General features: G+C 41.0%; 1 protein-coding gene across 1 annotated transcript in view; it reads right to left on the bottom strand.

The window, feature by feature from the left end:
- The window catches only part of LOC139576809 (adhesion G protein-coupled receptor A2-like), a 64642-nt gene extending 53896 nt beyond the window's left edge, over positions 1-10746 (bottom strand). The window contains exons 1-2 of the mRNA XM_071403305.1: positions 10184-10746; positions 9765-10070 (exon numbers count right to left, since the gene is read on the bottom strand). Coding sequence (XP_071259406.1) covers positions 9765-10009 — 245 coding nt within the window. The 5' untranslated portion in view covers positions 10010-10070; positions 10184-10746. The remainder of the gene's footprint in view (positions 1-9764; positions 10071-10183) is intronic.
- Between the last annotated feature and the right edge of the window lie 5041 nt (positions 10747-15787).

Genomic DNA, 15787 nt, shown 5'->3' with positions numbered 1-15787 from the left:
AGGTGGGGCTTTACCTAGCAAAGACTTATAGATGACCTGGAGCCAGTGGGTTTGGCGACGAATATGTAGTGAGGGCCAGCCAACGAGAGCATACAGGTCGCAGTGGTGGGTGGTATATGGGGCTTTGTGACAAAACGGATGGCACTGTGATAGACTACATCCAGTTTGCTGAGTAGAGTGTTGGAGGCTATTTTGTAGATCGGTAGGATCGGTAAGTTGGTCAGTTTTACGAGCCTATGTTTGGCAGCATGAGTGAAGGAGGCTTTGTTGCGAAATAGGATGCCGATTCTAGATTTAATTTTGGATTGGAGAGGCTTAATGTGAGTCTGGAAGGAAAGTTTACAGTCTAATCAGACACCTAGGTATTTGTAGTTGTCCACATATTCTAGGTCAGAACCGTCCAGAGTAGTGATGCTAGTCTGGCGGGAGGGTGCAGGCAGCAATCGGTTGAAGAGCATGCACTTAGTTTTACTAGCATTTAAAAGCAGTTGGAGGCCAGAGTGTTGTATGGCGTTGAAGCTCATTTGGAGGTTTGGAGGTTAGCACAGTGTCCAAAGAAGAACCAGATGTATACAGAATGGTGTCGTCTGCGTAGAGGTGGATCAGAGAATCACCAGCAGCAAGAGCAACGTCATTGATATATACAGAGAACAGAGCCTGTTGAAACTCCCTCAGACGGTTACGTCGGCAGACCAGTCGTGATGGATCGGCGGGGCTCGGGGTCGGCAGCAAACGGTCCAGGCCAATTGGCAAAAGAGGTATTGAAGCCCAGGAATTGTCTGATGGATCTCTTTGGCTAGCCTGGAGGTGGGCCTAGCTCGAGGTTAACTGGTGCTTGCTTTGGGACAGAGACGTTAGGCAGGAGTAGCCACTCGGATAGCAACTAGCTAGCTGTGATGATCCGGTGTAAAGGTTCAGAGCTTGCAGTAGGAATCCGGAGATGTGGTAGAGAAAGAGCAGTCCGATATGCTCTGGGTTGATATCGCGCTGTGCAGACTGGCAGGAATTGACCCGACTGAGGCTGGCTGATGCCCGAGTTAACAGTGATGAACGCTAGCAGTGGCTAACTGACTACTAGCTAGTAGCTAGTTAGCTGGCTAGCTTCTGATGGGGGTTCTGGTTCTAAAGTATAAAAAATAGCAGATCCATACCATATTGGGTGAGGCGGGATGCAGGAGAGTATGTTCAGTCTGTAGATGGAAATTGAGATTAAAAAATATAAAAAATATATACGAAATATATACGAAGAAAACGATATATACACGGGACAGGACAAGACAAGACAAAACAAATGTCTGACTGCTACGCCATCTTGGAATCAGGGGCACATTGACAGATTTTTCACCTAGTTGGCTAGGGGATTCTAACCATGACCTTTCAATTACTCTCCCAACGCTCTTAACCACTAGGCTACCTACCGCTAGGCTACCTACCGCCAGGCTACCTACCGCTAGGCTACCTATCGCGTTTCACAGTATTTTACTGTAATTACAAGGGTTTGGTGCCAGCAGGTTGGCTACTTGGTAAAGTGTTTACACATTACAGTATATTAATGAATATTTTGTGTTTTATATCACTTCTTCCTCCTGTAAGCATTACATGACAACATTTTGATAGCGCACAGGGCTGCGGGCCACCATGTGGGTTCGTAGACCACCATGGACAAGAGTAATGATGGAAAAATCTCCTTTATAGTCAAAGCACTGAATCTATCAACATATTTTCCTTTTATAAACATTTCATGCAATTCTACGTAATTTTATATGTCTGGAGACCTTAGCAGAATACCACAGAAATTACTGAAATTATAGGCAAAGAATTAACAGAGAGACAGGCATATGCGTTCATCTTATCATATCTCTCCAGTACCAAAACACTGTGTCTTGTTTGCAATGAAACTCTCCCTGTTAGCAAATAATTAATTTCCATCCCAGACAGAGTAGGCCTACCAACACAGAAAAATGTAAGCTTTAACTGCTAGCTACTCTTGTTCCGTGGCTTAACCCAACGAGAGAAGGTCACAAGTGTTTCCCTAAAAGCTTTCTGGGTTTGATCATCTTCTATTGTACAGAAAGCGAACAGCTTAATCAATTGACAGTGACAGAATGAGATTCCCAAGCAAAGTACATTTTTGGCTCCTCGGCTATAGAAGCTGTAGCTCAGCTTCTGAATGTCAAAGAAACTAAACAACGATATCCCCATATGCATCGGAGTCACATCTTTCCCGGGTATTTTACAGCTTGTTTCTAGCATAAAGCATCGCAGACCCAAAGCGCTTCTATAGATGACTTTATATAATTTGATCTGTTTTATTTTCTTCAAAATCTTTAGCTAACAATGGGTAGGCCAATGCTTCTACCAATGTTCTTTAATAAAAGGTAGGCCTATGGCATACCCTCTCATACCCCCTCAATTTGAGTCGTGGTTTTAACAGCCCTTCACTGACACAGAGGTACAGTAGGCTATTAAAGAGTGCATGGTGGGTAAAGGAATTGGCCGACAAATCTATGGATACCAACCTATAGCCTAATTTAATCTGTCAAACACGTAGGCCTACCTCTTATTTCTTAAATATGAAGAAGTACCCTCCAACACAAAGCCCTCTTGGTGTTTGTAAAGTCAAATGAAAATGAAGACGGTTGAAATTAATTATGCCTACTCAAATTTGCCTACTTTCAGCACCATGAGCTGTCCAATTCCTAATGATTGCTGCCGCTTCCATTTTCAGCACCACAATAGCTGCGTTTAGACAGGCATCCCAATTTCTGATATTTTGCCTAATTATTGGTAAATAATCCTATCTATTTGGTCAAAAGACCAATTAGTGGAGAGAGATCAGAATTGGGCTGCCTGTGTAAACACAGCCTAGATAAATTACTCGAATCTGGCATATTGTGAGGTCAATAACTCTGATAAATACATCATGGGCAAGAAACATATTGTTTTTATTCAAATCAATTATAGCAAGACATCAAAGTTGATCTTCTTGGAATACCCATGACAGTGTGTAATGCAGCCCAATTTTATTTACACCATCCCAGCAGCGCAAAAGACTCGGGATGGAAGTACATGTTCTTATAAACATAACTCCAAACTTAGTTTCCCCTAGTAAATTTAAATAAAATAATTAAAAATACTTCTCCAGAGAGCATGACTTAGCCACAGAGGATCACTAGGTCCTTTAAAAAAATTGCTGTGGATTGTTTCAAATCACAAGCATGTAGCACTATGCCTAGTTGGGGAGCCCACAATTTGGGCAGCGTGCATGGCAAACAGCCTAGGTGATTATTGAGTTGCGGCTGTCAGAGAAAATCATCTAAAATATATGTGAAGATAATGTGTCTTGGGTATAATTTAAAAAGTTGAGACAAGAAGATGTGTGTAGGTAAGATATAGACATGTTTCAATCCAGAATGATCTCAGCTCTCCAGAATGTGCTTAGCTGTCTTTCGACAGTTCTTGCGCATTCATTGTTTCATTGTGTGAACTGTTTGCCCTTTGTTTGTTTATATTTGATCAATTCCCCATTATATATGCCACCAGTAGTACATGTACCGTTACTCCCTGTCATTTGGTACATTCATTTCAGTTAAAGCATGTATTAACTAGGCCTACAGTATTTTACAGTTCTCATTCTCAGAGTGGAAAAGTTGTTTGCAGAGTTCACAACCTGCTACACCTGTGAGAAACACGTTTTTGTTTATTTCATACCATCATTTAGGCCTACGATTTAAAAAATTATCATTATTATTATTTTGTTTGGAGCGCTCTATGTGAGCAATGAGCATGTATCTGGTTTCTCTGTCCTGTTAATGTTGACGGAGTGAGCACTTGAGCATGCATTGATGTACCTGGCCTGCTGCATGCAAATGTAGGCACGTGCCCCTTTGAGGAGGTCTGATTTCTGATTGTCTCAACTCACCACATCCACCACTAATAAGCTGAGCTTCTCAGTCATTTTTTCTTCACCTCACACAGTAAATCATTAAAGTCATACAGTTGATGTCGGAACTTTACATACACTTAGGTTGGAATCATGAAAACTCGTTTTTCAACCACTCCACAAATTTCTTGTTAACAAACTATAGTTTTGGCAAGTCGGTTAGGACATCTACTGTGTGCATGACACAAGTAATTTTCCCAACAATTGTTTACAGACAGATTATTTCACTTATAATTCACTGTATCACAATTCCAGTGGGTCAGAAGTTAACATGCACTAAGTTGACTGTGGCTTTAACCAGCTTGGAAAATTCCAGAAAATGATGTCATGGCTTTAGAAACTTCTTATAGGCTAATTTACATAATTTGAGTCAATTGGAGGTGTATCTGTGGATGTATTTCAAGGCCTACCTTCAAACTCAGTGCCTCTTTGCTTGACATCATGGGAAAATCAAAAGATACCAGCCAAGAAAAAATTGTAGACCTCTACAAGTCTGGTTCATCCAGCAATTTCCAAACGCCTACCACGTTCATCTGTACAAACAATAGTACGCAAGTATAGACACCATGGGACCACGCAGCCGTCATACCGCTCAGGAAGGAGACGCGTTCTGTCTCCTAGAGATGAACGTACTTTGGTGCGAAAAGTGCAAATCAATCCCAGAACAACAGCAAAGGACCTTGTGAAGATGTTGGAGGAAACCAGTACAAAAGTATCTATATCCACAGTAAAATGAGTCCTATATCAACATAACCTGAAAGGCTGCTCAGCAAGGAAGAAACCCCTGCTCCAAAACAGCCATAAAAAAAAGTCAGACTACGGTTTGCAACTGCACATGAGGACAAATATTGTACTTTTTGGAGAAATGTTCTCTGGTCTGATGAAACAAAAATAGAACTGTTTGGCCATAATGATCATCGTTATGTTTGGAGGAAAAAGGGGGATGCTTGCAAGCCGAAGAACACCATCCCAACCGTGAAGCACGGGGGTGGCAGCATCACGTTGTGGGGGTGCTTTGCTGCAGGAGGGACTGGTGCACTTCACAAAATAGATGGCATCATGAGGATGGAAAATTATGTGGATATATTGAAGCAACATCTCAAGACATCAGTCAGGAAGTTAAAGCTTGGTCGCAAATGGGTCTTCCAAATGGACAATGACCCCAAGCATACTTCGAAAGTTGTGGCAAAATGGCTTAAGGACAACAAAGTCAAGGTATTGGAGTGACCATCACAAAGCTCTGACCTCAGTCCTATAGAAAATTTGTGGGCAGAACTGAAAAAGCATGTGCGAGCAAGGAGGCCTACAAATCTGACTCAGTTACACCAGCTCTGTCAGGAGGAAGGTGCCAAAATTCACCCAACGTATTGTGGGAAGCTTGTGGAAGGCTACCCAAAATGTTTGACCCAAGTTAAACAATTTAAAGGAAACGCTACCATATACTTATTGAGTGTATGTAAACTTCTAACCCACTGGGAATGTGATGAAAGAAATAAAATATTAAATAAATCATTCTCTCTACTATTATTCTGATATTTCACATTCTTAAAATAAAGTGGTGATCCTAACTGACCTAAGACAGGGAATTTTTACTTCGGATTAAATGTCAGGAATTGTGAAAAACTGAGTTTAAATATATTTGGCTAAGGTGTAAACCGACTTCAACTGTATATATTTTTTTTTACATCCATTGCTAATGATAATAGTTCCTCACAGTAGCCTATTTGAAAAATCTTTCCAACACTCTCCCCCTTGATAATCACAATCCTTGGTGTGAAAGAGCAAAATGCAATGCTCTGGTGATCCCATATATCTAGTGGAAACGTGATAAAATAGTTAAACATTTCTCACAGCAGTGTGCACGGGAATCTTTTGAGAGCCCAGAACAGGCTAGTTGATACAATGTTGCAAGTTCGCTAGCAACAGCTTTGGGCTGGACCCAGTTGATTGATTTGATTTAAAAAATTGCACTTCACTAGCAATAGCTAGTCAAGACAGATAGAAAGGGAGGCAGACAGGCGGAGTAGAAAGATGAATGCGATCGTCTTGGCTGTGTGCTTAAGTTATAGGATTACTGCTGCCTTGGCCTATAGACAATCTCTGAGTTCCATGCGCTCATTTCTTTAGCTGCCAATGGCTCATGGTGTATCAATGTGTACATATGGCAGAGGCTGATGGTCACATTAGCTGAATTTCAAACTTGTAGATTTTCATCATTTAAATTCATATTTTTATGATTAACCACGTGACAATGATTTTGAGAAATGAAAACGTTATTATTGTAATGAAACTGTTCCATGAAAATGTGCATATGAAAATCATAAATGGCACGCAGATAGATAGAAATTGTTATGAATAATTTGATTTAGACCACACTAATTAGCCAATACACACACTTGATTTTGCGCGCCTAGCGGAGAATCAGAGATGAGGGGTGGCATTGGGCACACATCGATATATTGTATATATAGACTAATAAGAAACAAATTCTAAAACACTGAGAAATATAAGAATTTCATGAATTACAAATGACATTACATGACCCTCCACTGGACTAGATGTAAAAAAAGACTAAACCCTCTCCCTGACTGAAATTGAAAAAGCATGACCCTCCACTGGACTAGATGTAAAAAAAGACTAAACCCTCTCCCTGACTGAAATTGAAAAAGCATGACCCTCCACTGGACTAGATGTAAAAAAAGACTAAACCCTCTCCCTGACTGAAATTGAAAAAGCATGACCCTCCCCCATTTTCCTCCAGGGCCCCATTCTGTACATTTCTAACCATCCCTGAGGGAGTATGAGAGCACAGATGGTCCCTTCGCCTAGTTCTGCTAGGAGCAACCCAAACCTATGTACAGTGCCTTTGTAAAGTATTCAGAACTTTTTCCAAATTTTGTTAGGTTACAGCCTTATTCTAAAATGTATTAAATAGTTATTTTCCTCATCAATCTATACACAATACCCCATAATGAAAAAACAAAAACAGGTTTTTAGAAATGTTTGCTAATTTTAAAAAAACATTTTTACGGAAATGAAACATTTACATAAGTATTCAGACCCTTTACTCAGTATTTTGTTGAAGAATGGGAGAAACTCCTGAAATACAGTTGTACCCAGCTGGGCACACCTGTATTCAGGGAGTTTCTCCCATTCTTCTCTGTAGAGTCTCTCAAGCTTTGTCAGGTTGGATGGGGAGCATTGCTGCACAGCTATTTTCAGGTCTCTCCAGAGAGGGTTCAGGTTCAAGTCCAGGCTTTGGCTTGGCCACTCAAGGACATTCAGAGACTTGTCCCAAAGATACTCCTGCGTTGTCTTGGCTGTGTGCTTAGGGTTGTTGTCCTGTTGGAAGGTGAAACATCGCCCCAGTCTGAGGTCCTGAGCGCTCTGGAGCAGGTTTTCATTAAGTATGTCTCTGTACTTTGCTCCGTTCATCTTTGCCTTGATCCTGACTAGTTTCCCAGTCCCTGCTGTTGAAAACCATCCCCACAGCATGATGCTGCCACCACCATGCTTCACCGTGGGGATGGTGCTAGGTTTCCTCCAAACATGACGCTTGGCATTCAGGCCAAAGAGCTCAATCTTGGTTTCATCAGACCAGAGAATCTTGTTTCTCGTGGTCTGAGAGTATTTAGGTGCCTTTTGGCAAACTCCAAGCAGGCTGTCATGTGCCTTTTACTGAGGAGTGGCTTCCGTCTAGCCACTCTACCATAAAGGCCCGATTGGTGGAGTGCTGCAGAGATGGTTGTCCTTCTGGAAGGTTCTCCCATCTTCACAGAGGAACTTTAGAGCTCTGTCGGCATGACCATTCAGTTATCGGTCACCTCCCTGACCAAGGCCCTTCTCCCCTGATTGCTCAGTTTGGACGGGCGGCCAGCTCTAGGAAGAGTCTTGGTGGTTCCAAACTTCTTCCATTTAAGAATGATGGAGGCCACTGTATTCTTGGGGACCTTCAATGCTGCAGACATTTTTTGGTACCCTTCCCCAGATCTGTGCCTCGACACAATCCTGTCTCAGAGCTCTATAGACAATTCCTTCGACCTCATGGGTTTTATTTTATTTGTATTTATTTTTTCGTTTTTGCTCTGACTTGCACTGTCAACTGTGGGACCTTACATGGACATGTTTGTGACTTTCCAAATCATGTCCAATCAATAGAATTGACCACAGGTGGACTCCAATCAAGTTGTAGAAACATCTCAAGGATGATCAATGTAAACAGGATGCACCTGAGCTCAATTTTGAGTCTCATAGCAAAGGGTCTGAATACTTATGTAAATAAGGTATTTCTGTTTTTTATTTTTAATCCATTTGCAAAAATGTCTAAAAACCTGTTTCTGTTTTGTCATTATGGGGTATTGTGTGAGGTTTTTATTTATTTAATCCATTTTAGAAAAAGGCTGTAACATAACAACATTTGGATAAAGGCAAGGGGTCTGAATACTTTCCGAAGCCACTGTATGTGGACGTCTGAAGCAGGAATCTGGCTATGGCCACACCACATCCAAGGCTAGTGTAAAGTGAAAAGTTGCAAATCTGATGTTGAAGCGAGATAGATCTCACTAGACATATTTTACTAATGTAAATCCACCCTTGTTGGTGAATAGACACATCAATCATAACAATTCAGATTGTATGTCATACATGAATAGTCTATCAGACTAACAGTGATACAGGATGATTGAAGTGTCAGACAGCAGTGTGAGGTCTCACCATGGGCCGGTCGGCTGGACAACGGTCTGTCAGTCAGCCTTCCTTTCTGAACAGAAGGCGATTGTGAGGCGGCTGTCTGAGATTGCTGGGATGTTATGGTATTAAAGGAAGGAGCCAAGCCGCCATTAAAGCACAGAGAGGGAGGATAAAAAGAGAAGAAATGTGTTTCTGTTTATTCTAGTTTAGCAAGGCCAAGTCAGCTGGATTGTGGGGTGGGTGTGGGGAGCGAGGAGGGAGGAGGGAACTGAACCCCAGTGTGTTTCCTTGCGTCAGAAGCAGATTTAAAGTGACAGAGTTGTGACAAAAGGGCAGGGCCAGATGATGGCTTTACTTCACAAAGTCTTCCGTCAGGATCCACACCAGTCCAGACCAGACCAGACTTCCTACATTGTGCTTTTCAGAGACACAACTGACATTGGACTTGAGTTTTCAGCTCATGTGGTCTGTTACTATGCCGCTGTAAACTTCTGGTCTTTTTGGGCCAAAACCATGTCCATTACCTCAGGCAGTCATTAAATACCATCATAACTGAGACTGCAAGGTCAGGTTTGGAGGGTTTATCAGCATATGCCATGCATAAAGTGTTCAAATGTTCATAAAGTCAAGGGTCCAGCAACTACTAACAGTGTTGCTACCATAGCTACCATACTACCATAGCATGTGAACACTAGGTTATAATGTATTTTCTCATGTGTATATTCAGTTATAGTCAGTGTATAACACTGTTAAGATGAATATGATACCAACATTTGCCACAACTTCAACTATCCTCTAAGATGTAGATTTCCCATAATCCATTTACACGTTGGCACTTTGCCCGTTCTATCATCCTCTAGAATTATTTATTCAAATGTTTTTTCTCTTACTCAGTTCTGGGCTATAATAAAGCCCAACAGAGTTTCTTAATGATGAACATGTAGCCCTATCAACATTATTTTATATAATATCTACATCATACTAGTGATACATCATTCTACAGTGTTTGGAATTTTGGTTTGGGCACTCATGATGCCCAGACCCCATCTCCTCCTTCAAAGTTTGAATCAAATACATTTTTATTTTAAATTCGCAGTTTTAAGCGGGAAAAAAATAAGCATGTATGACTTACAATGTAACGGTCTGGTTCGGTAGCAGGCCGGATTCTGGAGTTTCAGAAAGTTCTTCGTTACCGCAGCTGACTCTTTTCCGAACAGTTTGAGTGGAGTGGGCTTTGGAGCGTTCATCTGTACAGCTGCAGCCACTAGTGATGAGCCCAGGGCAAGCTTGAGTGAGCCTCGACTCAGAGACAGACAGCAGGACCAACATCAGCAACAGACGCTCCGGGAGCGGGATGCCAACGCCGGGCACAATCATTGTCCTTATCAGTCTCACCTCAGCTGCCCCCTGTCATCCCATTTCTCCACCACGAAGGTGCCTGGGGCGATGACAGGAAGAAAACAGTTTTTTTGGTGCTTTTTTTTGTTTACAAATGTGTGACAAATTGCCAATTTCCGTTTAAATTCAAATTCAAAGATGTTAGAAACTTACTAGTAATAAGGCATTCCCAGTATTTGGTACTCCCAATATTCTAGCTTCCCATTATGTCATGGCAACTTCGTGCGCGCATAGTCCTATGTGGCTTTCATCTTTAAGAAAATACCAGTAAAGCTCACCCCGTTCAGTTGTCCTGAACTAAAACTCTACTTGAAATGTGAAGATTCGAGATGAAGATTAAGTATTTGTCCAATTTTCCGTCACATGGTATCTCCTTGATACACACTTCAACGCGTCAACACTGGATTTGATTGTCACAAATAGAATTTGGTTACCATTATCTGTCCAAACCACCTATATCCAAACTTCAGTGATTTTAATCAAATTCCATACTGAATTGAATAAGATCTGATACCCTCCACCGTTTAAGTTTAATTCATAGATTTAGAAATAAGTTTGGCACGATGTTCTGAAGATTTCTTCGGGTGTCAACTTAAATTAAACTTTGTCTGAAAGTAACTGAGTTAATTTGGAAGACGATAGAACGGGTTCTGATCGGATCCTCTGTATTCCCAAAATCTAGCGGTTCTGCTTGCCACTCTGTCACACTGAAATTCAGTTACTACCCCAGTGCGCGCATTCCGTCGCCTGCTACGCGCTGATACGCGGGGTCCTAGCGCAGATCCCGCTTTGAAAGTTTAACTTGTCTGCTCTCAATTATTTTGTATCACCGGTAGCCAGCCTTAATGTTTATGGTAGCAAGACTACAGTCTGTCTGAAAGTAGATCTGCAAATGAAGGGGGTGCACTGTGCACATCTGACATTTTTAAACATATGAAGGCCTACCAACGACATGAAATGATGCTGCGCATAATACATGTTCATGTACCATAAATTGACATTTGTAAAGAAGAGTTCAACTGTAATATCAATATGGCATCAATAGTCATAACCAAACGTTTTTTAATTAACAATGACAATTTATATTTCATTAATACAGTAGTCACAAATCAAATACTTCATTAATTACCATATCCTGCAGTGTAGCTTGCTCTGAAGTACAGCAGAAATGCAATACTTGTCTTTAAAAGTAGATCTACAGTATTGGTTATCAGGTGATGAATAGATATCAAAAACTTGCAAACGACCCCAGATGTACAAGTGACTCTCTGACTGACTACACTCTTTTGATAACAATGCATTTGATTATGCATGATCCCCTGTTGCTGTAATATTTTTGCAGGTAGATGTAGTATTTATACAAGCCAACATCCAGGGATTTGCCTTGCTGCTGGATTTCAACACATGCGGTAAGAAGAAGGTGGCCATTCATATGTATCTTCCCCTTACCAATCTTTGGGCACTAGTGCTCATTTGCAAGTTTCCCATGGACTTCAATCCACCCAAGATCTTGGGTGTGACCAGGGTTATAGAAGACTGGAGAAGGTCTTTGCTTCAATGAGCACATGGGTTATGAGAGCAAAAGAAAGTCAGTGAACCTCTAAATGTTCCTTGTTAATAGATGATTTTGACATTTTTCTTACATTACAAGAGGGTTTTCTGAACTTTTGCTTTTGCCCATCAGGAGAGATCAGATTCACATAAATCAACTCCTCCCAGCTTTAGGAAGAATGTAGTGAGGCCATAATGTTATGAGGGCTGAAGCTATCATGTTAGAAGCTAAGGTCACAGCTTGAGGAGCTTGAATCAGCTTTTCTCGATGGGTCAGCTAAGTTGGCCTGTTACAGTGGCAAGAAAAAGTATGTGAACCCTTTGGAATTACCTGGATTTCTGCATAAATTGGTCATACAATTTGATCTGATCTTCATCTAAGTCACAACAATAGACAAACACAATCTGTTTAAACTAATAACACACAAACAATTACACATGTTCATGTCTTTATTGAACACACCGTGTAAACATTCACAGTGCAGGGTGGAAAATGTATGTGAACTCTTGGATGTGAACTCTTGACCCTCCTTTGGCAGCAATAACCTCAACCAAACATTTTCTGTAGTTGCGGATCAGACCTGCACAACGGTCAGGAATAATTTTGGACCATTCCTCTTTACAAAATTGTTTCAGCTAAGCAATATTCTTGGGATGTCTGGTGTGAACCGCTCTCTTGAGGTCATGCCACAGCATCTCATTTGGGTTGAGGTCAGGAGTCTGACTGGGCCACTCCAGAAGGCGTATTTTCTTCTGTTGAAGCCATTCTGTGGTTGATTTACTTCTGTGTTTTGGGTCGTTGTCCTGTTGCATCACTCAACTTCTGTTGAGCTTCAATTGACAGACAGCCTCTCCTGCAAAATGTTTTGATAAACTTGGGAATTCATTTTTCCATCGATGAGAGTAAGCTGTCCATGTCCTGAGGCAGCAAAGCAGCCCCAAACCATGATGCTCCCTCCACCATACTTTACAGTTGGGATAAGTTTTTGATGTTGGTGTGCCTTTTTTTTCTCCACACATAGTGTTGTGTATTCCTTCCAAACAACAACTCAATTGTAGTTTCATCTGTCCACAGAATATTTTGCCAGTAGCACTATGGAAAATCCAGCTGCACTTCTGCAAACTTCAGACGTGCAGCAATGTTTTTCTTGGACAGCAATGGCTTCTTCTGTGGTGTCCTCCCATGAACACCATTCTTGTTTAGTGTTTTACGTATCGTAGACTCGTCAACAGAGATGTTAACATGTTCCAGAGATTTCTGTAAGTCTAGCTCACACTCTAGGATTCTTCTTAACCTCATTGAGCATTCTGCGCTGTGCTCTTGCAGTCATTTTTTGCAGGACGGCCACTCCTAGGGAGAGTAGCAACAGTGCTGAACTTTCTCCATTTATAGACAATTTGTCTTACCATGGACTGATGAACATCAAGGCTTTTAGAGATACTTTTGTAACCCTTTCCAGCTTTATGCAAGTCAACAATCCTTAATCTTAAGTCTTCTGAGATCTCTTTTGTTTGAGGCATGGTTCACATCAGGCAATACTTCTTGTGAATAGCAAACTCAAATTGTGCGACTGTTTTTTATAGGGCTAGACAGCTCTAACCAACATCTCTAATCTCATCTCATTGATTGGACTCCAGGTTAGCTGACTCCTGACTCCAATTAGCTTTTGGAGAAGTCATTAACCTAGGGGTTCACATACTTTTTCCAACGTATACTGTGAATGTTTAAATGATGTATTCAATATAGACAAGAAGAATACAATAATTTGTGTGTTATTAGTTTAAGCACACTGTGTTTGTCTATTGTTGTGACTTAGATGAAGATCAGATCAAATTGTATTACCAATTTATGCAGAAATCCAGGTAATTCCAAAGGGTTCACATACTTTTTCTTGCCACTGTAGGTCTATACATGACAGGATATTTGCAACTGAAATAACATGTTGAGTGAACATTGCTTTTATTGCAAACATATTCCTAGTGAATACTATAGCATTGTGTTTAGAGAGTTTTACAGGTTAATGACACTACTGCTACTGCCAATTGCCTGTTGCTATAGCAAGCAATATTATGGGGCCTTATCCATGAGTCACCGTATGCTTTAAACAACAAAAAAATAAGAAAAGAAAGGCAGCGATCAAGCTGTAGTACTTACTACACTACTGGTCATTGAAATAGATGGTCCCTTTTACTTCCAGTGAGCAGTTGTGATTTAGTTTATGGTACTGTTTTCATAGCATTATGACCCCAACTAATGCTTATGCCCATCACTAATGAAAGTGTCTGCTTTAGTTCGTTATCCAAATGATTGTAAGGGCAACCACAGTGATCACCTATCTAAAAAAAGATGCATCATTTTTATGTGGGTGAAAGAAGTATAGCTTAAAAGTTACAGATACATGTACGTTTTGCAGTTGCTTTCAAGGTAGACTATATCGGGTTGTGATGGTTATTGATCCGGATGGGTTGAAATCAAGATTCCATGGCAATGCCATTACAATTCCTCCAACTCTAAAATGATGTTTTGCTGAGAGCAAAGAATAAAATGAGATACAGCCTGGTAAGACTTTTTGTATCCTAAAGCAATTTTGAACACTCCAAAAAAAACATTCAACTTTCAGCAGGCGTCCATTTCAACAAGTCTGTCTTTGTCTTTAAAAAATCCCAACAGTGCTGCCCTCTACACATTTGTTTAAAAATACTTGCTGATATACAGTATGAGAGGCAGGGGAGGAATGAAACTGTAGAGTTTCAAATCTGGAGTGCATTTTGAAATATGAAAAGGTGAACCAGGAGAGTATTTGAAAGGGGTCTTGGTGCAGTTGGGGGTGACATGTATTCACAGACATATCCAAAAGGCAGGCACCTCAAGTCATGCTAGCATGCCCGGTCGTACAATGGTGCAGTGTGCTCTGACCCACCCTGCAGACCCCCGGTTTGTTGTTTCTGTATGTGATACTGTACACTGGAGCAGGCTCAGAGAGACAGCATGATTTCTTAAGGAAACCAGAAAGAGTGGATAGGTGCCTGCTCAGCGATGAAACAGAGGACTATTTATCCAAGCCGTTAAATAAGGCTTCAAGAACAACACCCCCTCCAACTCCCGCTCACCAGACCCCAAATCTCTCTCATCTGGAGAGCACAGTTTCACGTCCCAAACGGCACATAACATCAAATTGTACTTAATGGCATCCAGACAAACTTTAATGTCGTTCCAAGATTCTCTGCATACCCCCCCCCCCCTCCTCCTCCCCCATTGCAATCTCTCCCTCTCTCCGTTCCACATCTGGACTCCATTCCAGGTGGAATATGGTAAGAGGGGGAACGGAAGGAAGGAAAGGTGGAGGGACCAGCTGAGAAGCTGAAGATCTGAGGAGAGAAGAGTGAGATTCAGTGTTGAAAGAGGTTGGGTGGAAGTGACGTCAGGATGGAGTAGGAATGTGATGATCCCTCTTGGGCATTTCCGCTGGCTCTTCCCAACCTCACATTACACACCAGTATAACGAGCACTGTCGTCTTCAAAGTGGCTAATACAATCACAGGTTTCTATAGCCGTAACGAAACAAGTTTACTAGATACAGTATCTTCAAGAAAATAAGGTAGAAATCATCTTAGCATTACTAACAGTGGTGGAAAAACTCCAATAGTGTTGGAACCATTACAGTGTAATACTAAATACAAACTACTAGACTACTGCTGTACTGTATCATCATGAGGTCTGATGTTGTTCCTTTCTTGAGGAAGCTATGACATCTAATGGTGGATTTAATAACAGCATGGAAGCTGCTGATGGCTGACTTCCATGCCAAACCCACAGGAACCACACCCATATATCCTCAACCTAGACCACTGAATCTGTGGGATTATTCCAGTTGCTAAAAACAATACATATTAATACTAAAATGTCTTTATAACCACTATCTATTAAATAACTTTATGGTGGACATCTCATCATTGTCTGCCTTGAAGTTATTGTGCAAAACATAATGAGTCAAAAAGTATAATACAGTAGCGTACAGTACTTGAAGGTATTGGATTGTACACATTTTTGTGAATCTGTTGTTCTTTTACAGTTATTTACTTAAGCGTTTTTTTTATAAGTCCTACAACACAGAATCACCATACTGTGTTGTAAACCCCAGTACAATACATATCAAGATGATATGTCGGACAGCCTCAGTATAATGCAAAACTTTAACTGTGACA

The sequence above is a fragment of the Salvelinus alpinus genome, chromosome 5 (assembly GCF_045679555.1).
Source record: "Salvelinus alpinus chromosome 5, SLU_Salpinus.1, whole genome shotgun sequence".
NCBI classification, from domain to species: Eukaryota; Metazoa; Chordata; class Actinopteri; order Salmoniformes; family Salmonidae; genus Salvelinus; species Salvelinus alpinus.
This window is presented reverse-complemented; position numbering and strand designations above follow the sequence as displayed.